This window comes from Petaurus breviceps, unplaced genomic scaffold (genome assembly GCF_028583685.1).
Source record: "Petaurus breviceps papuanus isolate PSGF00001 unplaced genomic scaffold, PetGlider_PUasm1.0 173, whole genome shotgun sequence".
NCBI classification, from domain to species: Eukaryota; Metazoa; Chordata; class Mammalia; order Diprotodontia; family Petauridae; genus Petaurus; species Petaurus breviceps.
The window spans coordinates 11196901-11224339 of record NW_027185759.1 but is presented as its reverse complement, the minus strand read 5'-3'; the positions used below and the strand labels follow the sequence as shown (position 1 = coordinate 11224339).

Sequence of the window (27439 nt, the reverse complement as noted above, 5' to 3'; positions counted from 1 at the left end):
TACATTTAAAGCTAGAAAAGAACAGTGGGTTCATCTGATCCAATCCCTTACTTTTACAAATGAGGAAATGGAGACTCAAGCTGTGTAAGGCAGGAGCAGTGGGGGACAGCAGAACAGACCCCTGGCTCTGAAAACAGAGGACTTGGATTAGAATCCCACCCTTGATCCTGACTGCCTGTGTGACCTGGATGAATCTCTTAGTTTCCTCACTGGGAAAAGGAGGGGATTGGATGAGTGGCCTTTGGGATCCTGAGATGTTTCTGGTCACAACCCCCCTATTGAGTTGTTCAGCCTGGTTTTGCACCTGGGGGCCCTGGACTCCAAGGCCAGCCCTCATCCACCGCACTCTAGGCAAATGTAGAACACGAGAACGGTAATCAGAATTCACAAGGGCTACATTCACAGCCCTTTGAGGCAGAGGGGCAGAACCTGACCCTCATCCTGCCTCTCCCTTCTCCTGGCTGGGTGACCCTGGATAAGTCACTTCTCCATACCTTGGAGAAGGCATTTCTACACACATTCTACAGATAAAATCCCATCTGATCAAAAGCACTTTCCTTACAGCCACCCTCTGAGGTCAGTAGCACAAGGTTGATTGTCTCATTTTCCAGATGAGGGCTGACTTACCAGAAATGTGCTAAGCGAGGTCACTGAGCAGGGGGATTAGAATGTGAGGTCCCCAAGGGCAGGGACTATCTTAGCCTTTTTTGCATGCCCAGAATCTGGCATGGAGGAAGTACTTAATTAATGCTTGCTGACTGACTAACTGACTAGCAACTTGTCTGTATGGAGCCAACGGAGGCTAGAATAATGACATTTGCCCATTTCCTCCCTTTGACCCACTGCACTCCCTGTGTAACAGCAACCTCAGTCAACATGGGTCCCCAGGAAAGGCCAGGATGCTTGGAAAGCCAACATGAGGCAAGAGGACGTCATTCTCTCCGCAGTGAGGACCAGTGGCTGCCATGCTGGTCTTGTCCCTTGGTCCCTGAGGGCTCAACTTCTCACTAAGCCTCCTTTTAAGTCACTAAACAGAAAGAAGGAGCTGGGAGCAAACACCAGCGCAGGATACACAAGGGCAGTCTCTCCACAGGAATGGAAGAGAGGATGAAGCTGGGAAGTTCCTCTCAGTGGCACATAAGCCCCCTGAGGTCAAGACCTGGGCCTAGCACACTGAAATGCTTAATAAAGGATTATTGACTGAGGGTCCATTCGGTATCTCTCAGAGGCCAGGGGCTGATTCATTTGTGTCTCCAGCATCTTGAACACACAAAAGTTTGATGCACGTTGGTTGAATTGAGTTGCCTTGTCTTGTATTAAGGGTGGTAGAGGAGTCAGAGGATCTGAGTTCAAACCTTGACTCCATCACTAACTACCTGGGTGACCTTGGCTCTGTGCCTGATGGGTGACCTGAAGAATGCTCTGAGTCTCTGTTGTCTCCAACTTAAAATTTTTTTTTCCTGTTATTTGAATCGACCAGGCTGAATGGTGATTTTTTGTGTATTATTATCAGTTTCATCTAAGTTAGCTTTAATTGCTACTGTATTTGTGGGATGAAATCCAGATTTGGAAGAGATCTTGGGGCAACCTTAGAAGTCATCTACAGCTTAGAAGTCGCTGGTGGCGGCATAGTGCTTGGAGCCCTGGGGCTGGGCTCAGGAAGACCTGAGTTCAAATCTGTCCTCAGACACTTGTTAGCTGTGTGACCCTGGGCAAGTCACTTAACTGCCTTAGTTTTGTCTATTGTAAAATAGGGATAATAAGAACACCTGCCTCCCAGAGCTGTCGTGAGGATTGAATGAGATGATATTTGAGAGTGCTCAGCACAGCGCCTGGAACCCAGCAGGTGCCTAATAAATGCTTGTTCTTTTCCTCTCTTCCCCATCCCTTTATTTGATCCTCAGAACAACCTTGTGGAACGGGTGCTATTATAATGGTCCATATCCTCATCACCATTTTATTGATAAGGAAAGTAGAGCTGAGAGAAATCAAGAGAGCTTGTGTCTAAGGCAAAATTTGAACCCAGTACTTAGGTCTCTATCCACATCCCTATTAAGAGTGTGTGTGTGAGTGTGTGTGTGTGTGTGAGTGTGTGTGTGTGTGTGTGTGTGTGTGTGTGTCTGTGGCATCCAGAACCCATAAGACAAGGGCTCAGAAAGATCTTGAATCTGCTCTCTTATTATGATGGAAGATTATGGAAATGGTATCAGACAATCGCCTCCAACATATTGTTAGTGGATTCTGGGAGAGAGAAAAGGATGTGGGTGGAGTCTTAGTTGTTTTGATCCCTTTGCAGAGCAGACTTCCTGCAGTTAATCATTAAGGCTTTTTGGCTGCATGCCCCATGCTACATTCTGAGTGTCCACCAAGCTTGGAATGCTTTCCCTCCTCTCCTCTGCCTCTTAGAATCTCTGGCCTTCTCCAAGACTCATCTCACCCCCCACCTTCTGCCTGGCCCCCTTCCCCTCCCATGACTTTGAATATTTTTCCCTCTAAGGTCATAGCTTTGCATGGATTTTGTACATACTCGTATGTTAAGTTCATGCTGTTTCCATCATTAGAATATAAACTCTTTGAGGACAGAGACTAATTTCACCTTTTTTCTTTGTGTCTCTGAAATTTGCTGGAACTGGACATAGCAGGAATCTTCATGACTATGACTGTTGATTTTATCTTTGAATTCCCTAGGATACAGCAAGTGCTTGATAAATGCTAGTTGAATTGGATTTGTAAATTTGCAAAGCACCGAATTTGAATGATGCCCCTTTGGTGGTTTTGGGGGGAGGAGAATGTACCAAAATGAATTTTGCCAGTTTTTTTCTTGTTGTGCATTACATCCTACTTCCTACTTCTGTACTTATGTAAGGGTTGTTCTGGGGTGCTCTCCCTTTGCTAATGGAATGCCTAGGTTCTTTCTACATCATGCCCCTGGTCCTGAACAAGACCCTTCCTATCTGTCCCTCTCTTCTCACCCCTAGGTAGCGATACTCTCTTTCTCTTGAAATCACTTTGCCTAAACATATCTTTCTCTTAGGATCATTTAAGAACCTGAGAGAGGAGGCTGCTTGATTTTTGTCTTGCCTTCCCCTCCAGCACATAGCAAAGTGCTCAAAAAAATGCTATTGAATTGAATGGACATTATTATTGTCCCTGAGGCCAATGCTGGGGCTTCGTATCATGAGGAAGCAGAGTCAGTCTGGTGGGTGCTAGAAGAGAGTCAGACAGAGGATGGGAGGGCTCAGCCTTCTTACTGCAACCTCTAGTAATAGCAAGCAACGGGAGTCTTTTTCTCATTGTAGATAAACTGATGTATGAAGTGGATTAATTTTCCAGAGAATTTTCTCTGGAAGGGACCTTCAAAGCCATCATTTTGTGCCCCTCATTTTACAGATGAGGAAAATGTCACAGAGAAGTTCAAAGGCTTTCCCAGGGACATATAACTAGAAAGTGTCTGAGGTGGGTTCTGAACCCAGATCCTCCTGATTCTAAGTTTACAATTCTATCCATTAGTCTGTGCAGCCTCTGTTGGTTTTCTATTAGGAATAAGAAACCAACTGTCCCTTGCCCTGTCTAGTGTCTTCACCTTTGCTTTCTCCTAGTTATCATTACTGTGGTTAATTAAGGAATATTTCTGAGAATCGTTGTCTGCAAACATCTACAAGGCACCCAGTGAGCCCCAGGAGCAGTATTTGCATTGGCTTCAATGTCATAAAATGTGGAGAGGAGAAAAACAAGGCAAACAGGACAATTCTTACATCATGAGATCCGATCAATGGACTTGGAGCTCAAGGTTTTCTGCCATTAAAGAAAGACTCCCTGGAGGAGAATGAAGCAAACAGAGTCCATTCTAATCTCTTGGATGGAGGGTTCCATTTAGTCCATTCTGGGGATTGTTCTGCTTCTAGAGAAACAACTCCAGTTTGGAGAAGCCCTGGAAACTCACTTTTCCCCTTCTGCTTTTCTCTGTCCCTTCAGTGGATTAGGGGTCCAACTGAGCTAGTGACCAAGAGAAGAAAGGGCTTCATTTGGGTTTTCTGGGCCTCAAAATGAGGGTCTTTTCGGGGTCCTGACTGGAGCTTTCATGATTCTCTGTCTACTGCCCAATCTACCAAGAGAATTGTTTGTATCTCAAACAAATTATTTTAGTCTCAAATATCAAACATGAAATTGAGGTCAAACTTATATCGCACAAGGGCAGTTCCTTCTCTTTCCCTACTAGAAACTACAGGACTGTGTGAGGGGTCATTTGAGCAGTTTGGGTACCATCTATCTGGGGCTGAAGTTTGCCAGCCTTTGGGGTAGCACATTCCTGTGCAGTGGGCTCCCTCCCTCCCTGACCAATGGTAGGACCAGGTTATGGGGTTCAAAAAGGGCAGCACTGGGAGATCCTGAATAGGGATGGAAAGGCCAACAAAACTTGGCACCAGTCCTGCTACATTGGCTCTGGGGCTCACAACATGCCTTGCTCCTCCTTCTCCCCCAGAAATATCATCGTACAAATCTACTGCTTGCCTCATAGCTGCAACAGAGAAGTCCTTTGGGTCTGACCTCTTAACAACTTCAAGCAGTTCGTGACTGATGAGAAGGAAGCCTCCTTTGCCCTGTCTAGTTTCTTCACCAATCATTTCCTTTGTTTGTCTTTGCCTTCGCTTTCACCCACCTAGCCTAGCCAGTTCAAGCTGCTCCTTTCCTCTCTCCACTTTCCACAAAGTATGGGTGCCATGGGCTAGATTTCCCTCTTTTGGACAAAGTGGCCTGCCCGCTGCCCAGGTTCAGCTCAGCCCATGCCAGCCTCACATGCAGCCAGAATCTCATAGCGCTCCTTCCAGGGCCAGGGCAGGTGAGGAAGGTGAATGCTTGGGATGGGGGAGAAGGCGTGTGGAGAGAGTGGACCAGCATGTCTCTGCAGGAATGAGAGCAGCAAAGTTGGGGTGGGAATAAGGTAGGAAATAAGCCAAAAAGATAAAGGAAGAAAAAAAAGAAATCAGCTTAAAATAAATTAAGAAAATGTGAAGAAAAAGGGGAAAATGAAAAAAAAAGATGACTGAAGAATCAGAGGAAGGCAGGGAGGAAAGCCAATTTCTCAGGGGTGCAAAGGGTAGAAAAATTAAAGAAATAATTGGGAGGGAAGGGATTGGGAACAATGAATTGGGAAGGACGGAGGGAGGAGGAGAGAGAAGAAAGGAAAATGAGGAGAAGAGGGGTTTAAATGAAAAAACCAAGGGAAACAAAGAATACCTAGGCATGTCCGCATCAAGAAACTGCCTGCGGAAACACAAAACATTATATGGTTAGTGTGGGTTTAAATGTTCGGCGGCGGGACAAGCAGGGGCAGCGGCCGGCGGGGCTGTCAGGAAGGCACATTGGAGACGAGGTTGCCCCCCAAGCCCAGGTCCATCCCAAGCTGGAGCGGAGCACAGCCAAGCCTTGGGCCCCCTCAGCAAGGAGGCCATGGCAAGGGAAGGTGAGCGGAGCCTCCGGGGAATCTGGGCTGGCAGGAAGGAGCTACGTAGCAGAATGCAAGCTGAGAAGCCCTAGTATGGGGAAAAAGGCCTGGGACCTGCCAAGTCCCCAGGAGAATGTGAACCCTGTTCTACCCCCCAGGCCTTGATTCCCCCTGGGACAGCCTGATCTTGGAGCTCAGCATGAGTTTGGGGGTAGAATCATAAAGCCGTGGGCTTGGAAAGAACCTTGGAGGTCAGGTCCAAACACTATCTGAGCAGGAATCATCTACACAATTTCCCCAACAAGTGCCTGGTTTGAGGGTCTGTACTGCTGGGAGACGTGCCTGTCTACTGAGGCAGATCATCTACCACTGGACAGCTCTGGTTACTAGCAAGTTGGAGCTTGCATTGTGCTGAAATCCATCCCCACAATTCCATTCTAGGCATAAGCTTGCTGCAGGCAAGGAAGGTGGATGCTGGAGTTCTATTCATTAAGGAGAAACAGAATCTTGTGATACCCTGGGCAATGACCAAACTGATGTGGCATTGATCAGCTCCAAGGGGTTTCATGATTGGCAAAGGAATGTACTTCCCCTAAGACTTTCAAGATGGGAAAGGTCATGAAGGAGAAAGAGGTTAAGGGGTCTTCATCCTGGGACCTGCCCTTTGGGATGAGTATCAGATGATGTGCAGAAGCCAGGCTGTGAGTCATTGGGGGAAAAAAAGGTGACTGGTTTCATTTAAGCCCTATAACTCAGCTATCCTCCCTGCATCCTTGGTCTCATGGCTTCCACAAATGAGTCAGAAACTGTGGAGATCAGGTACCCAGACAATGAAGCCACAACCCAGCCTGGCACCAGACCAAAGGAGAGGAGGACTCTTCAATGGTCTGAAGAAATTCTTCTCTCCTTCACTTTCCCTTTTCTTTCTACAAAAGACAGTGTGGTTCCTGCTTCTGTTCTTTCTGACTTCCTCACAGGATCATCGGTTTAAGCTGGAAGCGACAATAGAGGCTCTTACAGTACAACACCTGCATCTTATGGGTGAGGAAACTGAGTCACAGAGAGGCTAAGTGGTTTGCCCAGAGTCGCACCACTAGTAAGTGTCTGAGGAGGTGTTTGAACCTCTGTCTTTCTGACTACAAACGCAGGAATGCAGAGTTCTACCCATTCTTCCTGCAGTGCCTGCCTTTGCAGAATATAAATGTGTATGCATGTATGTATATGTATGTATATATTACATATATAAAATGTATATATATATATGTGTATGAACATGCATGTAGTGGGACTGAGCATGTTTCAAAGTCCAGTTCAGCTGTAAGGGCAGTTACATAGTTGTACCTAGGTGACCTTGGTCCTTGACAATACGAATAAATTCATTTCCCCATAACCTCAGAGAGCCTCTAAGGTTGTCTGGACTAACTATTCCTGTCCCTACTTCCCTGTTACTTTTCTGAATTCTACAAACAGCACTGAGTTACAGCTGAATGAATGTTTATTGGATTCAGTGTAATTGAATTAATAGCTTAGTAAGTCATCCCCATGAACTCTGCTTGTGAGGAGCTAGACCCAGACCAGGTTCCCAGGTTCTCCAGGTTCCCAGTCTGGGTCTCCCCTCCCTCATTACCCTGCACTGACTCCTACTAGCCCTTCTGGTCATTTTGTCAGGAAATTACATGCAAGAACCCTTTTGATCACCAGACCTTTGTATAAGGGAAGATTCACAAAGAGGATCTGAGTCAGTGTGAATTTGGGCATCTTGACAAAGAAGTCAGAAAATGGAGAAAATATGGTTCTAGAAATGGCTTTTCTGTTTTGTTATGTGATAACAAATCATTAAATTCTCATTTCTTTCAAAGCTTCCCCAAACAGCAACATGATCTCTGCTGTGTACATGTAGTCCCCTTCCCCAAACACCTGTTATGTACGCTTACCCTAGGAGATGTTCTAGCTGTTAGCACCAGTGAAGTCTTCCTGGACCTCCTTACCATCTATGCTAAGCCTTTTTTTTAATTTCTCACTCACCAAACCAAGTGTGGCTGCCTGAGACTCTCTAACCATATACTATGTTTTTGGTCTTTGGGGTCACTTGGACAAATGCAAAACAATTCCAGGCTCAAGCCCACCTACTTCATTTTCCTGTAACTGCAAAGAAATCTTTTATTCCAATTTACTGGAAAGGTTGAAATCTGGTCTGAGGTCAAGTATGGACGATAACAACTCCAAGGGAGAAACATTAGGCAGGCTTCCATCAGCGTTGACTTAAATGTTCCTGGTAACTAGAGCCTTCTTTTCATGACTTCCGCTATTCAAATGCCTGCTTCTTCATGTCTCACTCTTTTACTTCTATTCCTGATTGATTAACCAGCCAGCAAACAATTATTAACTACCGACTATGTACCAGGCTTTCCATTACCCCATGCTGACTCTCTATTCAAGGGATGCTTTCAGTAAACCTTTTGATAAAGCAAAGGATATATTTGTAATATAAATACCACCCAAGTTCCTTCCTCCAAATTATCCCTGATTTCCTTCAAGGCTCAGATCACATGCCACCCCATCCCCTGTAGTCAGTGCACTCTTCTCTCTTCAAATTCTCCTGCATATACTTGTCTGTTTACATGGTGTGCCCCCCCAATAAAATATAAGCTCACTGAGGGCAGGAACCTTTTATTTTTGTCTCTATGTGTGCTGGGCACATAGCAGGTATGTTTAGCAAATGTTTGTTGATTGATTTCTCAACCTGTCTCTCCCTCCCCATAACCTTATGCCTCCTTGATCAGCTCCCTTCCTCATGGCAACTGTAGCTGCTTCTGTGGACTAGACCCTGGCTGCTGCTAACTTGTTCTCAGTGTATAGATAGAGTTGAATATGAAAATTCCCCCTGACACATCCCATTACCACCAAGGATTATCAGAAATGACTGCAGAGCCAAGGTACCCAATTGGCATCATGCTGTACAGTGGGCTGATCAGCTTTAGAAGTGTTAATAAAGGAGACAGTCTGAACAGGCATTGGACAGATCGGCAGCACTGGATCAGGGCAGCAGGCTGTTAGTGTCCCATAGTCTCCCCCTCAACTCTGCCTCCTGTAATCCCTATCCTCTTTCAAAGCTCAACACATACCACGTGCATGCTGACTCCCCCACCCCCAAATTACATTGGATTTAGTTTGCATTTTTTAAAAAGGCTGTGTGTAAGAGGTTCTCCTGTTCAGTGATCTCCTACTGTATCTGGAAGGCAAACAACCTACACCTGCAGCCTTCCCCCAACTGAAAGCAGTAGGAGGTCACAGAGAAAGGAGACCATGGCAGCAAGGAGGCTGATGGGGTGATCCCCTGTCAGGATGAGGGGAGCATCCAGAATACATGTGCTCTTCAATCACCTCCAGTGACCAAGGGTACTATTCAGAGGGGGCTTAGAGGTTGAGAAAAGAAAACAAGGTAGAGGGCAAACTCACCGATCATCTTGAGAGGGCTGGATGTAGCCTGATGAGAGGATGTTGAGTGAGAGGATATTGGGATCGATGAGGGATTCATCTGTTTCTGGAGTGTTCCGGATCCGACCTAAAGGATACAATAGAAGTCCCAGTCATCACAGGGAAGAGTAGGCACAAGGGAATACAGTCTTTACCCTCATTGCTTCTCTTGACTAAATAAAAGAGGTGACCCTTGCCAACACTATTTCTGGGGGTCTGAACCAATCCTGAGGCAGATGGCACATGCTTCAATGCTTCTGGGGTCCCTCTACCAGTAGCGCTGAGCCAGAGTTTGTATTTAGTGAAAACGCTGCATCCATTCAGGTGAATGTAAGCTCTTTATTGTCTGGGGATGCCTTGATTCCAAATTTGTATCCCTAGCACCTAGGACAGTGCCTCGCACATAGTAGGTACTTAATAGATGCTTTAAAAAAAATAGAATTGGATCCACCTCCCCTTCAACCTCCTTAAATATTGGAAGGGTGCTTACACTTGCATTTTAAGGCCATATAAAGGATCGCTTTTTCCTAAGACAAGAGTTTAAGTCATCACCAGGTCAAGGAAGCTCTATGGAGGCTCAGGACCCGAGTTCAAATTCTGGATCTAATACTTACTACCTATGTGATATTTGTTAAGTTGCTTACCCCATCTGAGTTTCATTTTCATTATTTGTGAAATGAAATGTTAGACCAGATGCTCTTCAATCCTAGATTTATAATTCTCTGATTCTATCATTGGTGACCAGGTTATGAACAATGTGCATTCATTTGCACAATTTCAAATGTTTTACAGATATTGTCCTGTGAATTTTTGTGGAAAGGCATAATATTCACATATGACTGCCTCTATATACACACATATAACTATAATGACTGCATTTTGTAAGCAGTGTGAACCTAACACAGAAATAAGGTAGGTAAAGGCAGAGGTGGGTTGGTACCATAGTCCCATAAAATTCTTAGACTTATCTTATGCTACTTCAGGTTTCTATGCTATCTGAGATTGCAAGTTGACCTCAATCTAAGAAAAAACAAAATATCAGAAATCTGGAATGGATTTGAATCCATCTAATTCAACAAGAATTAATTGAGTGCTTACTATATCCCAGGCACTGATAGAGATGCTTGAGATGCAAAGACAAAACATGAATTTGTCTCTGTTCTCAAGGAGCTCACAACTTACTGGCAGGATACCTCGTGCATACAGATAACTCAATAGCAGGTGATTTGAGGAGAGGAATCAGGAGAGGTTTCCTGCAGGAGGGGGCACCTGAGCTAATACTGGAAGGAATCCAAGGGCAAAGAGAGGGAATGAACTCAGGTCATGTTGACATTACCCATCCATTCTCTGCTTTACCAACTGATCTGCTGGAAGTATTCCTTTAACAAGGAAGTATCATGGTATGCTGCATGGAGAGCTGGACTAGAGCTAGGAAGATCCAGGTTTACATCCTGGCTCTGAAACTAGTTGGGTGACCATGGTTCACCTTTCTGAGTCTCTGTTTTCTCTTCTGTAGAATGGGGACAGTAAAATGTTTTCTCTTCTGTAAAATGACAGTACCTACCCTTCAGAGCTGTTCAGAGGCTCAAATGAAATAATTTAAAGTACATAGTAACCTTTCAGACTGCCTGATACTATGATTTAAATGCATACATTCCCACTATATTTAAATGTTTCTTCTCTGACCATTAGGGCATTTGACAGAAAGGGAACTGGGAAAGAGACACTTCAAGGTTAAATACTTGAACAATAATAATGATTTATTAAGCTCCTACTGTGTGCCCAGTACTGGGCTAAGTGCTCTACAAACATTATCTCATTTGAGCCTCACAACAACCCTGGAAGGGAGGTGACATTATTATCCTTATTTTACACCTGAGGAAACTGAGGCAGGCAGAAATGGTGTGATTTGGTCAGGATCACACAGCAAGTGAGTGCCCAAGGCTGGATTTGAACCCAGGTCTTCCTGACTTCAGGCCCAGCATTCTAAAGTCCACTGTGGCTCCAGTAGGGACCCACACAGTGCTTTTTAAAGGTTTATAACTCTCCTTTCCTTTTTTGCTTCTTTTTGGAGGGCAATTGGGGTTGTTACTTGCCCGAAGTCACACGGCTAGTAATTATGTCAAGCATCTGAGGCCACATTTGAACTCGGGTCCTCCTCCTGACTCCAGGGTCGGTGGTCTATTCACTGTGCCACCTAGCCTCCCCAACTCACTCTTTTCCTAACAACGCTGTGACTTGGGTAGTGTGCCAGGACAATGATCTTTTTGTGGATAGGAAACTGAGACTCAGAGGAAATAAATGACTAGTTCAGGTTACACCAGCTGTGTGACTCTAGGCACGCCACAACATCCATTTCCCTCAGTTTCTCATCTGTAAAATGGGGATACCTTCCTCCTTTATGTGCATTTACCTCTCAGGGTTTTTGTGAGGATCAAATGATAGAATATTGGTAAGGTAATTAGCACAGTGCCTGACACGTACATTTCAGATTCAGGATTTGAAATCAGATCTCTTCTGAATCCAAGTCCATTTTCTGTCTACTATTCTATAAGAAATGCAAAGTGAGAGTGCAAAAAAAAAAAAAGCCCTTATTTTATAAAAGCTTGACTTTTAACTTGAGTGGGATGCATCCCTTTTGCACACAATAGAAGACAAGCCAATAGGTATTCAGCATGGACAGCTCCCCGACTTACCTACAACTAACTCACGCACTTCTTTCCAGCGGATGTGGCTGCCGGTTTCATGCACCAGGGTCACAGTGATCCTTCTCTGGATCCCCTGGGAGTCATCAAGAAGAGAGAGAATTGTGAGAACGACAACTACAAGTCACATTTCTACAGCAAAATGATTTCTTGACAACAACCCTGAGAAGCAGGCATGCACCATCTTCCTGTGACAGATGAGGAAACAGGTTCAGAGAATGACAGACAACTTGGTGGCCATATGGTCTAATCTATCCCATGCTGTCTGCAATGAGTAGCCCCCTAGTCTTTGTTTGAAGCCCTTTGAAGGAGGAACCCATCGCATCTCCTAGCCAACCATTCATTTTGGGATTACTCTTACAGACAGAAGTTTTTTTTTCTCCTGATGTCAATGCCTAAATTCACCTCTGTATAGCTCCTCCCTCTGGAGCTATGCAAAACAAATGTAATCGATATTGTCTAGTGGCAGCTCTCCAAATACTTGAAGGCAGCTCACCATCATGTCTCCTACTTTAACCTTCTCTTGTCCAGCCTAAAAGTCCTAGTTCCTTTAACTAATCTTTATAGTGAATCACTTCAAGGACCTCCACCATTCTAGGTGTCCTCCTGTGGACATTTTTCAGATTGTCAATGAACCCAGTGAATCCAGAACTGAGCACAAAACTCTCATGTGATCTGACCAGGGTAAAATACAGTGGGACTGTCTATCACTTCTCTGGTCCTGACTAGGCAATGACTCATCTGAAATAGTCTTGGAGATTTAGGGGACTGGACACTCAATGTTCCCAAGACCATTTCAGATGAGTAATCACCTAACCAGGCTTCCTTTATCTTATACTTTTGAAGTGGAATCCTGAACTACAGTATAAGCCACAGAACTCTTACTACATTTCATCTCATTTGATTCAGCCCAGTACTCTAGACTGCAAAGGTCTTTTCGGATTCTGACTGACATCTTATATATTAGCTACTTCTCCTAGTTGTTTGTCATCTTCAAATGGGAAAATCCTGCTACCTATACCTTTGTCCAAGTAACTGGTAAGAACATTAAATAGTACAGTACTAAGAACAGATTTATGCCACCCAGGAGAAAGTCACTCAGTTGCTGCTGTGACCAAAAAGCATATATGAGATGTGGGCAGGGAAGTTAGTGGATGGCTCAGGATGAAGAGGGGAAATACCTGATGGAGCAAGAAAGTTCCAAGGCATGGCATCCCTCCCCGGTGGTCCACAACAGCTGGAATGTAGCTAGAAGAGAAGAGACCATGAAACAGTTTGTCACATTTTCACAATCCAGTACCCAGAGGAGCAGGGGATTATAAGTTTAGGACTGGAAGGGTTCTCAGAAGTCATCTACTCCAACCCCTTTATTTTACAGGTGAGTAAACTGAATCCCAGAAATGACAACTTATTTGTCCTGAGGTGTCGTTTATATATATTAATAAGTATACACATATACATAATACATTATATGAGTTTAAAGTCATAGATTATTGACTATTGTTTTCATACACACATATGTATATAAAAACTCATGTTATGAACTCATATTCCTGACAACAGCCCTGGGGCCACCATAGCTACTCTTAGCATCTCCCTTCTTCTGACCCATATCCAGTGCTCTGGTACACTCATGGAATGTCACTAAACCAAGTACATGAAAAACCTAATCAGTAAACAAAGGACCTCATTATAATGGGGACAGGAGAGAAGAAGAACCTCAGCCCACTGAACGCCCACCATGAGATTTCTGATGCATGATACATTATTATCTATTCATAGGACATGTAAATTAATACCCAGTTTATTCATCTTCCAACCAACATCTATTAGGCCCTCTCCTGGTAGGGATGAGTATTTCCTTTCTATGAGCAGGTCAACCAGCAGGTCAGTTGAAGTGGGACATTCCCTGATGTATCCTCAGCATGTTGACCAGGAGGTCAGTTGGTTTAAAGCCCAGGGAAATTGTCATTTGGGGGGAAGGCTTCTTCATTGTTAGTGGAACAGTAGCCAGACTGCCAAGGGCAAGGTATTGTTAATGAAGAAGAGAAAGCACTTTTCCAGTGTAAATGAGGAGCCTCTCAGGACTCAGCTTCTTAGTGTCTAATTAACGTTTATTGAATCAAATAGAAGGAGATGAGTAAACTCTGTAATAATTTGTGCATCCTGTATATACATGGTAATTTGTTATGCATCTCTAAATAACATGGTAGGTCTTTGATGTTGGATGGATATTGCCTTTTCTATAATGAGCCCTATTCAGTTACAGAATTGATGATGCTCAGTCAATCAATAAGCATTTATTAAGCACCTACTATGTACCAGGTATTATGTTAGGTCCTGAGCATACAACTGTAAGAAGATAGAGTACTTGTATGAAGGAGTCTCAGGTCCCTGTGGCACTTTAAGATTTACAAAGGGCTGCTTTCTTCATAGCAACTTCACTAGGCAGTGGCACAAGACTCATCCCCATTTTGAGGGAGCTGAGGTCCCAAGAAATGAAGTGACTTGTTCATTGTAAGTGTATTGAGATTTGGGTGGATAGAGTTTCCAGATCCCCAAGATCACAGATTCATCCATTTGAGGTCAGAACGAGTCATCCCTTTGCTCCACAAGTCAATGGAACAAGGCCAGAGTGGTTTCTCAGAAGTCCTCTGGAAAAGAAATGTGACTTACTCGCCATTGGCTTCCAGCTCACAGATTTCAAAGTATACCAGTAGGTCATATTTGCAGTGGCAGGGTCCAGCAGTGGGCCGGGTGAGGGTGCTTAGCTTGGTAGCAGGTACTGCAGAGAGCCACAAAGTGAAAATGAATGTTACAACCGAAAGTTTATCAAACAATCTTAAAGCCAGGTCCCTCTCTCAGCATCACCCAGAAAAGGAATAGAAAGCAGGGTTAATGTAAAGTCCCACTTGCAATATGCATGTGGGTATAGAAAGACAATGAAGAAGCCAGTGAGTTTAACTATTTGATCCATTTTTTCAACACAACATTTATTAAACTCTATTATTAAGTAAGGCCCTATGCTAAGGATGGAGGAAGCAACCAAGATACAGAAGGCATGGTGTTCCTGTCCCTAAAGGAGTTTACAGCCCAGCATGAAGGGCCAAGTCTTTGAAGGCAAGACCATTGTCTTCTCTTTAATTGCCTCCATCTTGAACCTACAGCTCTCCTCTTCAGTCCCCTGGATCCCTTCACCAGCACCATCCCAGCACCACTCCACATACAGAACATGCTCCTTTAATGTCTATGGATGGAACTTGAAGGAGAGAAAGGTTATGCTGACACCAATCAATCAATAATCACTCAACTAACATTTATTAGGCACCTATTCTGTGCCAGGCACATGAGTACATCCAACTAGGGAAAGGAAGGAGGGCCGTAGCCTTTCTAGAGGACAGACTTATCCTCATTCAGTACATCAGGGGACACAGCATCATGAGGGCTCTGGGGAATGAAGGTGACAACAAGAATGGGCAGTGTGGCGGCTGAGGGTGTAGCCCATCTGGGCTGGAATCACAGCTCTATAACTTAGTATGGTGTGACCTGGACCAAGCCACACAGCTTCTCTACAGTTCAATTTAGTCAAGATAGAAAGGAGGCATTGGAAGGGCTGGCCTCCATGGTCCTTTCCAGCTCCAATTCAGAACCTGCTGAATTTCCTGCCATTTCCCATCAGCTCTTTCTTGTCATCTCTCTATGGCTACCTCAGCTTTTCTCCTTAGACTCTTCTAATTTCCTCTCTGGTTTTCATGAACCCCAAAGAGCCCAGGACAGTCTGGTCAGGTCCAACTATTCAAAGCTGTAGCCCCAATGTCACAGGGAAGCTAGCTTGGCCATACAGAAGGTCCTAGATGGATGGACTAGAGCAGTGGGTGGGGAATCACTTGGGTGAGGGTCTAGGGAGGCACAAGGCACAAGCTTTGAGAACACCCTCAGATCTATCACTGGGGCTGGGATGGATGTATGTTGGGGTCCCATTGGAAGCAGGGGGGGGCTCTGTAGCCTGGTTTAATGAAATAAGAACTGAGTCTGAGATCAGAGGACCCAGTATGAATCCTGCTCTATTACTAACTGTCTGTGTGACCTTGAGCAAGTCACTCTAATTAGTTATCAGGTTCTTAATCCCCTCATATGTCAAAAGGGAAAGTTGGAGCAGAGAGTCTCTCTGTCAGCTTTAAATGTTATGATTCTTTCAATGCCAATGGGAGCTCAGGGACAGACAAATACGGTCTGCTTCAATGGCCCACCTCTCGTGAGATTCCAGAAATATCACAGGGGGAGGAAGGCACCCTAGACATCAGCTGACCTAACTTCCCTCATTTGAAATATAGGTAAACTGAGGCTCAGAGAAGCAATAAATAGCAGAAGTGGTGTTTAAATTCAGATCTTCTGCTGCTGAGCCTAGTATTCTATGCACTGCACTGAACTTTCCCAACTTCTCTCTTTCCAGCTCTGGGTGATGCCAAAAACTTCTCACCTCTTTTTTCAGTCTTAAATTTGACTGGAGTCTGCTGCAGGAAGTCAGATCTTAGCCAATATCCTTAAATTTTCTATTTTATTTTTGACTACAAATTCTGCAGCCAAACCTTCACCCTAGGTTTGAGGATACAAATGCAAGATGAAAAGACGGCCCATGTTCATGCAGTCAGGACAAACAGCTGTGTTAAATTGTCCTGGCATCTTTCAGGACCCCAGGCCCTCTCTGAGTGACTCTCATACTGACTAAATGGTGTACCAACATGGTGCTTTATTTCTTTCTTTCAGAGACTCAAAGACAGCACTGGCATCATTGGAGGTAATTGAGGCATCATGAGAAACAATGCCCTTGAGACAAGCAGGTTCATTTAACGTTTCTGTGCTCTCCCTCTTTATCCTCCACATTTCTGCTACTAGGCCCCAAGGGAGAAATGGAGGTGGAAAGAACAGGTTTTCTCTGAAATCCATCCTGACCCTTCCTTTTCTATGTGGGCAACGTCTCTTAGTGACTGTGTAAGGGAGAAAGAATGGGCAGCTTTCGAATGAGGAGGAAAGATTTCCAAGAGAAAGAGGAATTTGAAAGTGAAACCTCAGAGGGGCCTGGAGGGGAAGACTGAAGTCCTTGGCCTTGTGATGGACACAATCCATTCATAAATGCTGAAATCTACAGGGCTGCTAAGGTCCCTGCTTGGTGCTTATTATGGCATTCATACCTGAGAGATGAAAGGGAGAGAGAGACAGAATTCGAGAAGATTAAGAGACAGAAAAAGAAGGAAAGGTGAGGGCGGGAAAGAAACAGGGGCAAAGATAAATGTTTATTGGCATGGAGACATAGAGAAGGAGGCAAAGACATAAAGAGAGAGACAGGGAGAGAGAGAAGGAAACAAAAGAGGCAGAGACAGAGAGACACAAGGACAGATGTGGAAAGACTCAGAGATAGAGAGACAGATACAGAGAGACTGAGATATAGGGAGAAACAAAGAAGCAGGGAGAATGAGAGAGACCCAATGAAAGGCACAAAAAGGAAGGCAGATGTAGATAAAGAGAAGCAGAAAGAATGAGAGAGAAAGAGAGAGGGATAGAAAGAGACTGTAGGGAGAAATATGGGAGAAAGAGTTAATGAGAGGGATAGGCAGGCAAATAAGGGAGAGGAAAAATGAGGGGAAAGAGAAGGAAGCATGGAGAGGGATGAAGAATAAATGAGAGAAGGGGAGGATAAGAAGGGGGAGGAAGAAGGAGGTTAGGCCAGGTAGCTCCATTTTGTGCCTGTATCCTAGAGCTGGCTACACTTGTAGATGCCCCATTTATCTCAGAGAGATGGTGATTGGAAAGGAACTACATTCTAGTCTATGCTGAATTGGTGTCTGAGGATTAATTCTGCAACCTATGCTCCCATAAGACAATGAGAATGGAAGAAAGTGGACCAAGACTGGGCAAGGAACCAGAAGAGAAAAGTCTGAGGCACTGAAACCAGATCCAGCCCTTGGGCTGGGGAGGGGTGGTGGAGAGAAGCGCAGCTCACTGCAATCCCTATGGTATAGACTGAGGGAAAGACAGAATGTCTAACCACCCTGAAGAGGAAGAATGGAGGTAACAGCAAACACCCCAACAATGCAAGAATCAGGTGATCAATCTCCACCAGGGTTGGACTACCCCTTGAAAGTAAGAGGCCATTTGCCCACGGAGGAATCTAGGTGATGGTCCTTTTTCCAGGAGTGGGATTGAGAAGAGGGGCAGCAAGAGGTCCCCAAAATCCCACCTAGGGTCCTGACATCCCTGGCCCCTGCACTGTTTCATGAATGTAGTCCAACCCTGATTTCCACCTTCCCTGCCTCCCAATCACTGCAAAGAAACACTTCCCAGGAAATGTTCATGGAAGGAATCACAAAGCACAGAGATCTCTTCCATGGATCATTGAAGGCACCAACCGGGTTTCTGAGCCTTTTTCACAACCCCATCCATTCTAGGCTGTGAGGGATGAGACATGGACCCTTTGTCCTCTCTGAGCATCAAGGAGGAAGCCATGTTCATAGCTATGAAGGCATGCCCAGAGAGTACACTCAGCATGCTCCTGTCCAGTGTGTCTGGCATCCAATGCTCAAGAAGTCCAAGGGCCTTTTCTTCATCTTGCGTAGCAAAGAAGAAAACAAAACAAAAGAAAACAAAAAAAATCCAGCCAACATTATTTGATCACGTGGAAGCCCCACAGAACGTGTGAGAAGTGGGGGTCATTTCAGGGATGCTACAAAATCACAAGCAGAACAGCTGTCTTGTCTTCTTGACTGCCCCCTCTTCTGCTGTTCCTTCCCTGAAGTATCAGCTTGATAGCAATGGGAAGGGATTTGAAAGAGTATGATAATACAAGATGAAACCTCAGTCTTGGTTCCCACTCTAGTCTTATCTCATATCCCTACAAAAATATTATTCCTCCAAGAAAACTAGATGGAAAGGTTAATGTCCTTGCAGATAGGCTAGTGTCCTGTGTTCCTGAATACTTCCCCCTTACCCCAATGCCTGCAATTTAATGTCAGAGCCACAAACTCCCCCTCTAATCTCCTAAATTATGTCCTGCTTATGGTGGATGAATGCCCTAATAATTGGACAATGCCTCCTCAGAGGAATCCCTGCATGTCTTTTGTGGGTCAGTGCAGGGTAAAATTATCTGCTCCTTGACTGTAACTAGGTAGAGTAATGGAAATTGGTGTCCAAGCTTCCCCGTCTCTCAGGGAGCTGACTGTCATTATTCTACAGTTGCCCAACATACAAAATTCACCCTTTACCTCACAGATAGGTGCTGTGAGCTGCACTGGAGGGAACCTAAGTGAGATCATCATAGTCTTGGAAAACTGATAATTTTGGTTTTTTCATTTAGTGATTCACCAGACTAGAAAAGGGACTCATTTACAGATGTATTCCTTTATCGTTGAAGGAAACCCAGCTCTTATGCCCCATTTTTTGATGGCCTTTATCAGTATGTTCTAGTTTTAATGAAGACCCACAGTCCCAAGTACCAGCTGGCAAGGATGGGATGAAGTCATTTCAGTGGATATGGTTTTTTACTGGACACCTAATCATTCTTTTGGAACAACAAATTGGGGGGAACAAACTTTGCTCAAGCTAGAGAATTATCCATCCTGGATTCTCCTACCCACAAGAGCTTTATAGTCTGAGCTGTTTTACTTTCATATTGATCCTTCTATACCCATTCTCTAAGAAAATATCTTTAGAACAGGCAAGAAAGACTAAGGTACTATGCTAAAAACATGATCCATGAAGTCCCAATTCCTGTTTCATCAGGTTAACAAAAGACCTTTTGTAGTGGGAAATAAATAAGCCAATAACCTAGATACCTCACTGTATTCCCCAAGTCCATCAGTTACTTTGTAGCTAGAGCACCATGTCCATCAATCACATGATAATAGTGTAATTCCAAATGGGATTCTTCTTGGGAAGATGCCATAACTTGAAGGCTAGTTGGACTCAAAATGGTAAGAATTGGGAGAAACAATTATCAGGAATAGATGGGGTGTTAAGTGCTACCAACCTGGTTTGGAGAGTGGCATGACCCGAGGGAAATGGCGTCTTGATGGTCGTAGAGGGCTGTGGACAAAGAAGGGAGTCATGTGACTAAAACCACACTCTTGAGACTTGAAAGAAAACTTCAGATATTGGCACCCAATCAGAATTTCTGCTTAAATATCAAAGAATCATTGAATTTGAGGATTGGAAGGGATGTTGTTGGCTATCTAGCCTAACCCATACACTATAATACAGTCAACAAGTGACTATTGAGGCTAATCTAGGCTCTCGACATCCCTACACCTGCATGGCCTGCACTATTAATGGAGTCTAACCCTGAATTCTATATATGTTGCTTTGGCAATGACATATTCCTCAGGCTTCTTCATAAAGACCCCCAAGGAGGAATATCCCACTACCTCCCAAGTCAATCTGGGTAACCCTGGGATGTCTCTCATTGTGAGGCCATGTTTCCTGGCATTAAGCCCAAATTGTCCCTTTTGAAGCTTTTGCCCTTTGCTCCCAGCTCTGCCCTCAGGAGAACTATCTCTAATAATCAGGTTTATCAATGGACTTTAGTGTCTGCTGCCTGCTGATGCCAAGAGCCTTGCTTTGATTGCTTCAGTCTGAGAATTAGAAAACGATTCCATTGATTTTTCTTCTCGCAGCTCTTTTCCAAAACATGTTTCTTTTAGAAATTCAGTTTAGTTTATTTCAAATCATTTCGATGAACAGGATAAAATACACTGTATTGGGCACCGAGGACAGAAAGGCAAAGACGATACAATCTCTGCTGTGTGTGTGTGTGTGTGTGTGTGTGTATTCACAAAGGCAATAGAGACAATATCAAGTTCAACGAACAGCTAATAGACCACTTTGGCTAGGATGTATAGAGCACAAAGATAGTATGGAGAAAGGTTGGGAAGCTGGTGAGAGCCCTGCTTTAAGGACTTTCAATGCCAAACTGAAGAGTGTTTCCAAGAGGCAAGAGCGAACCACTGATGGTTTTTGAGTAGGGGAGGCACATGGTCATATCTGTCTTTTAGGAATGCCACATCCTTCTTTCTTTGGGGAGGTCATTTATAAAATATTTTTGAAATAAATCAATTGGATGAAATGATCTCTGAGGTCCATCTCAGATGGTTAGTAGACCAGGAACCCTGAAGCCCTCAGGGGAAAAAAGGATCTTGTTGTATCATTTCTATATCTTGATTAAATTACATACTTTCTCTTTCTCTCCTCTCTATGTTTTTGTCTCTCTATGCTTTTCTCTTTTTTTCCCTCTTTCCTTCCTCTCCCCTTCTCCATTCTCTCCGTCTCTCTGTCTCTGTCTCTCTCTCTCTTTCTGACTCTCTCTGTCTCTCTCACTCTCTGTCTGTGTGTGTGTGTGTGTGTGTGTGTGTGTGTGTGATAGAGTCAAGTCAAGTCAAGGTTACAATTGTTAAAACCCTGTATCCATTGTTTACATTTATTCTGAACCGCAGTCAATTCAGAATTTTCCCTCAAATAAAATGATCTCAATGTATCTTGCATCATCTTAGTTCTGCCCCACAATTATTTTATGTCCTTGCCATGGTGGCCAAGATCTGGTTCTTTAATGATGAAAATTCATGAAATATAAAAATATCAAGGAGTTCCTGGATAAGGGAGTCTATTAGAAGGAAGATGAGGATGAGAAATCAAGTGGCCATGAGGAGAAAAAGAATTTGGTCAGCAAATTCACATGGGTCCATCAAGGGACCAAACTGGTCTGCCTTAGGGAGGTTCTCAGCATGGAAAGTGAGGCATCAATGGTACTGGGATCATCTAGGACAGGGGCTATGATAGCTGGCCAGGCTTCTCATCTTTCTCAGTCTCTTTTCTGCAAGGTGACTGATAGTTTTACAAAGGGAGAAGGGGGAACTGATTCTATGACCAAGTGACACACTGTGAAATGCCAGCCCTGGGAGCAGTTAGTAGAATGCAGATGGAAGGATAGGCAACGATATTCTCCAAGAAAACTATACTTCTGGTCTGACATGAGAACAGAGCAGAGCAAGAATAGCCCACTGAAGCTTTAAAGGAATTCACAGGACTCTAGTTAAGTCTATAGGAATCCTTTCATTTACATACCCAGGCATGGGATTGGGTCCTATGGTTTTTTTTTTTTGAGCTAAAATGTCACCACAGCTAGCACCTAATAAGTGTTCCTGAACTGACTTAAATGGGAAAATGAAGATCCTGACTCTTGGTCTTTCTCCCCAAATATCTGACCCTTTGATATGTGAGCAATCCCGTTCTGCAAATACGTACTCATAGATTCACAGCATTTCTGAGTTACAAGGGACTTTAGAAACCAATTACTCCAACTCATCCCTGAAAAAGAATCCATCCCCACAAAATCCTCATCAAGAAGCCATCACACCTTGACTTGAAGACTGAGGAGATCTCACTGTCTCCTAGGGTGGCCCAGTCCGCTCATGGATAGTTCTCTTTGGTACAATATTTTTCCTCACCTTTCAGCGTCTACCCATTGATTACTGGTTCTGCTTTCTGGGGCCAAGCTGAACAGGTCTGATACCTCTTCCAGTTCTCCTGCCCCTTCTGAGTCTCCTCTCCTCCAGGCCCAACAGCGACAATTTCTTTAACTGCTCCGCATGACATGTGCTCAAGACTCTTTGACATTTTGATTGATAGGTCCAAGGCAGGCTTACCTGAGAACATCCTTGCACAGAGGTGGGAAAGGATGCTGCTGGTAGTGGCCAAAGACCTCAAATACAATCGGCTGGCTCTTGATGTATTCAACAAAGGACTTGGTCACTTCAACTGCAATCTGGCATGAGGGTGGAGGGAGGAAAAAGGCCACAGCATTATTAAAGACAGAGGACAAAGTCACATAAGCCACCAAGTCCATAGGATGGAGGTTGGGTTAGTCAGTTTGGGAATTAATGTTATTTCCCTATTCCCAGTCTGTAATATTGACCTCTGTGACCTCATATGAACAAGAGATGAAAAATGAAGAGATGACAGTGTTCTCCCTAGGAAAGTCACAGATCAGCATGGGCGAGGACCAGATCCCACTTAACCCTCTGCTCACATGCTTCGCTCTGACACGCACAGACTAGAAGCCCACAAGCAGGTGCACTTACTTATGCTCTGGGGCATTTCTTAGGAGGGTGTTACAAAGCAGGGCTTCTCTGCCTACAATGCCTGACAGAGTCATACTAATACCATTGCTACTAATGATGTCATGGTGGTGATGGTGACATCATCTGACCTTTCTATAGACATCCTATGGGACTGCCATATACAAAGATGATCCCATTTGGGCCTCACCACTCCAGGGGGCACATACTATTGGTCTTCTTATATTTATTTTTAGAGGAGGAAGCAGGCTTAGACTGGCCCATTCAGCTTGGAAGTGTCACAGGAAAGGGTGGGAATCGCAGATTTTCCTTTCCTGCTCTATACAGATAGTTCTTTCTCCCAATTTTCTTAACACATCAAGTCTCCTTTACAAGAACTCATACTTTCAGAAACAATTACCTACAGCTAGGAAGGCACAATAGTATCATTAAATATAAATGATCTTGGGGTCAAGAAGATTTGAGTTTGCCTCCGATACTATCTACATGACCCTGGGCAAGTCACTTAACCTCTTTCTACTTCAGTTTCCTTATCTGTAAGATAGGGATAATCTCACCTCCCTCCCAGGAACACTCTAAGGATAGTATTTGTAAAGCATTATGCAAACCTTTAGCTACCATGTACACACCAGCTATTATTTTTATTAGCTATTATTAGCTGTAATAAGTGGGGCATAAGGAGACGTGATCACTCCTTTGTTGAGCCTGGGCCTGTGAAGACAGCGAACATAGGAGCTGAAGGTTGTATGGCCATTGTAAGTCCGAACCCGTGTTTCCAGACAAGAATCAATTGCTAAGATAATAGTGATGGCCTACATTCTGGACATGGTAGAACCCAAGAGGGGGCCCTCGTCCTGTATTCTTCAACGGCTCAGTGGAAAAGGCTTCGTCATGACGGTGGATAAAGCTGCAAAAAAAGACAAAATGAGTCGCGGTTACCGAGTATGTTCTTTATAACAACCTGACAATGTGGCTCCTGCAGGTGTCACCACGTCACCCCTGGCCAGTCATGATGCGAGTGAGCATGTGAGCCAGGATCTGGATGCAATTCAACCTAGCTCAATGTTCGGTTTTTCTTTTAGCCTGTCATTCTTCCCCCACTGCTTTAAAAAAATTCCATTGACCTAATACATTGACTTGAACTCAGAATGGACCCAATTAAATAGGAACGATAGGCTTCACTTGTTGAACAGGTTTAGAAAATCTAAGTCTGAAAGGCCAGGGAAGAGGGCGGGGGGGTCATGGGATTTCATTTTATTTTTCTCTACAGGTGGTGAAACCTCATGGCACAAACTTGGACTTTTTCTTCCTATGAATCATCAATTAACAGGTTTTTATTAAGCATTTCCTATGTTCCAGGCACTGTACTGGGCACTTGGGATACAAGTACAAAGAGTAAAATAATTTCTCCTTGAGAGATGCTGATGTCCTAAAGGGGAAAGGCAGTAAGTGTATAATGTGAACACACAGAAGAAATGTAAAGTCAGCAAATACCTATGTAAGTGCATATGTGCTCACACACATACAGCAGTTACCAGAGAGGGAGGAAGCTCATTACTGGAGACATTTGCCATTTCTTTCAGTTCTGTAATCACAGAGCCTGAACTCCAGTACTCTGTGAGGTGGAGATAAGGAAGGAGTCATTCCAGGGAGGGATGGCCAGTGCAAAGGTGTGCAGATGGAAGGTGAAGGGTTGCATGTAAGGAGAGACAATATTCTGCGCTGAATTCTCTTAGACACAAAACTCAGATTTTTGACTCCGTGATGGAAAGAAAATATAGACAGCAGCAGCAAAGAAACTAAGAGAGAGAAACGGTCATGGAAAGCGCCATAGAAACCCAGCTTTAGGACTAGAAGTAGCCATTGGAGGCCAGCAGCTTTTTCATTTTATAAACTGAGGCAAAGCAAAGTTAAGTGATCCATCCAAGTATTTGAGTTTGAATTCTGGAGTCCACACTCAATGCCCATACACAGGTGCCACGTGACTGCTAAAGAGTAAGGAGGAGAGAGGGAGCACTGATGGGAAGACCGGAAAGGGAGGACTCACTTGAACTGGCAGAAGATGTCGGCATACTCTGCAGAGATGCTGGATGCCTGGAGCACTGTCACCCGGAAGGTGAAGATGCTGCCCAGCTTCAAATGGTCCAGGGCAGATTCCAAGGGGCCGTCCATGACACTCTTCTCAGGGCTGTCCAGCAGCAGGTCTTCAGGAGTCACTGCGTGGTGAAAAACCACGTGGAATGAGGGCACAAGCTCCTTGGACGGTCTAGTCCCTGTTCCCTGACACAAGACCCTCCATCTCCTGCCCTGGTGACTCTGCTCTTTCTCCTTGACTCTGCCTCTCCGAGTCCCCACCTGTCTTTAGTCTCAGCTCCAGAGTTCCCTGCCTAGAGGGAACCTTTTCTGGTCTCTCTAGTAGTTAATGCTCCCTACAATCACTTTGTGGGACTGCGTTGGCTCATCTGTGCACGTTTTTATCTTGATGGGATATAAGCTGTTTGAAGGAAATGACTCACTTTTGTCTCTGTAGTCCCAGTGTCTAGCATGGTGCTTGACACATGGGAGGTACTGAATAAATGCTTTGGGGATTAAATTCCACAGATTCCTCAATGACATTTCTGGAGCTGAGCTTTGGAGAAAGGAACATTCCTTGCTTCTTTCTCAGAATCCCTTCCTTTGGGCAAAGTAAAGGCTAGAAGTAGGGTAATTGCTCCTTTCTTTAATCTGATGGCACAGAAGTGGAGGTAACATGGGCTGACCCATGTTCCTAGGGAGGGGAAAGGTGGCCCCAACACAGCCGGAGTACTGAGACAGGAGGAGATCACTGCGGCATTACTGGGGGCTAGAGATAAGCCCTCCCCAGGCTGCAGGGATAGAGTGAGCCAGTGTATGAAGAGAGAGGGAAGGCATCTGATGGGGCTCTCAGTTAATGCGAAAAGCTCCATGCTATTCAGTGCTTTGAGATTTCTGGTCCTTCCCCTTCCCCTGCTGATGGGCCTCTCATTCTGGGGAGTAGCATTGTCTTCCCTGTTAGGTTGGGAGTCCTACGGGGGGGGCAAGAAGGGCAGGAATCATCTCTGATCTCTCTTTGTGTCCCTGCACTGTGCAGAGCCAGGAACAAAGTATTCATTCAATCAATGCTATTGACTATTGATTATTGATATTCTCGACTATTGTGAAACTCCCCTGGCTACTTCTAAGTCCTGACATCTCTGACTTTCTAACTTCTGGGGGACCAGGAGCACCCCATGATGCCCTGAGCCCTCCTGCTACCTGCACAGGTGTTATTGTTCACTTCATCAGCAGAGGGTCCAATTTCAGTGACCTGCCCCTGTCCTTCGACAATGCGCAACTCTTCCTGCGAGGTCCCGGAACGAGACATCCCCACCACTGGACAGGACTCTGACTGGAACTGGAAGAGACCGACACAAAGACAACAATCATGGCAATGATGGCAATGAGATGGGGGAGCCTGAGTGATGGAGCTTTGGACCTGGAGTCAGGAAGACCTCAATTCAAATCCCTCTGCAGACACTCTAAAGACCTTGGGACTGATACTGACCTCACGATAACTTGTAAAACTTAGAGGATTTTAAGGAATCCTGAAATGCTGGTGTGCAAGGGAGTCTCAGGACTCAGGAAGGGGCCTCTGAGGCCTTCTAGTCCAGACCCCTGGACTGGCTACACTGGAGATGACCACAGTTCTGGGCAGCTTGCCATTACCAGATGAGCTCCCACTACACAAACTCAGGTCTTCTTGCCTGTCCGTGGTCACACGTATGCACTACCAGGCACACACACATATGCTCACATATGAACATTCCCCTGGGCCCTGCACTTGACCCTTTCCTGATCTTTGAGGCAGTGACTAAGTTGATCAGCTTTCCTAGAGGTCATTATTCCACTGCTCAGGTTACTAACAACAACCCCACAACATGGGCAGTGTGGGTGATCCCTCAGCCAAAAGTGAGCCAAGGTGCACGTGTCCTCCACTGTACAGGAGGAGAAGGTGGGGGTTGAGTTGGACCCCAGAGATCATCTAGGATTCAGAGGACAGAGAGGAGCAGCCTGGAGTAGTGTTCATGGATCAATGGGAAGAAGATTGGGCTCCTGAAAGTGGCGGATGCATTTCTAGGAGTGATGGGAAATGAAGTCGGAGAGGTAAGATGCTATAAGATGTAAGTGTTGTGCAGCCAGTACCTTTTCAAAATGCTGATCATCAAAGGAGATCTTGGCTGTTCCTGACTGCCGGACACCAGAGCCATAGTCTGGGGCTTCTTCATCCGCTGAAAACAGAGAACACAGTGGTCATAGCTATGTTAGCAGAACTCAAGCACAGTTTGGATAGAGTCAGGCTTAGTTTGTTATAGGAGCAGAAACAACTCAGAGGGTATAAGGGACACTCAAAAGGATCTGGGTCTTTCTTGAAGACCGTTCTCCATGGACCGACATCTGTCTATCTGCAGAAAGCAGATGGACAAACTGTCTTCCAAAAGCTGAACTCTTTTTCAAATAAAAAGTGGTTAAAACAAAGATCATTCAGATGTAACAAACTGCCTCCCAAATATTGAGCTCTTTCTCAAGTAAAAGTGGTTAAAATGAAGACCAGTTAGCTATATGTGAGGCAGAAGGACTGAACTGTGGAGATGGGAAGGCAGCAGCCTGGGTCTCACCCTGAAGCTTACTGC

The 27439-nt window shown here is 44.7% G+C and overlaps 1 protein-coding gene across 16 annotated transcripts in view; it reads right to left on the bottom strand.

Annotated features, from left to right (window-relative positions):
• The window catches only part of KIF1A (kinesin family member 1A), a 187690-nt gene that overhangs the window by 33337 nt on the left and 126914 nt on the right, over positions 1-27439 (bottom strand). For 10 of the 16 annotated variants that reach the window (XM_069083394.1, XM_069083395.1, XM_069083400.1 and 7 more), the window contains 10 exons: positions 26952-27037; positions 26025-26163; positions 24799-24967; positions 23568-23658; positions 22320-22438; positions 19652-19707; positions 14305-14413; positions 12810-12876; positions 11620-11704; positions 8906-9011 (listed from right to left, as the gene is read on the bottom strand). In XM_069083394.1, coding sequence (XP_068939495.1) covers positions 8906-9011; positions 11620-11704; positions 12810-12876; positions 14305-14413; positions 19652-19707; positions 22320-22438; positions 23568-23658; positions 24799-24967; positions 26025-26163; positions 26952-27037 — 1027 coding nt within the window. Of the gene's footprint in view, positions 1-5238; positions 5266-8905; positions 9012-11619; positions 11705-12809; positions 12877-14304; positions 14414-19651; positions 19708-22319; positions 22439-23567; positions 23659-24798; positions 24968-26024; positions 26164-26951; positions 27038-27439 lie in introns of all 16 variants that reach the window. The other 6 variants (XM_069083392.1, XM_069083399.1, XM_069083396.1 and 3 more) reach the window with 1 other exon arrangement.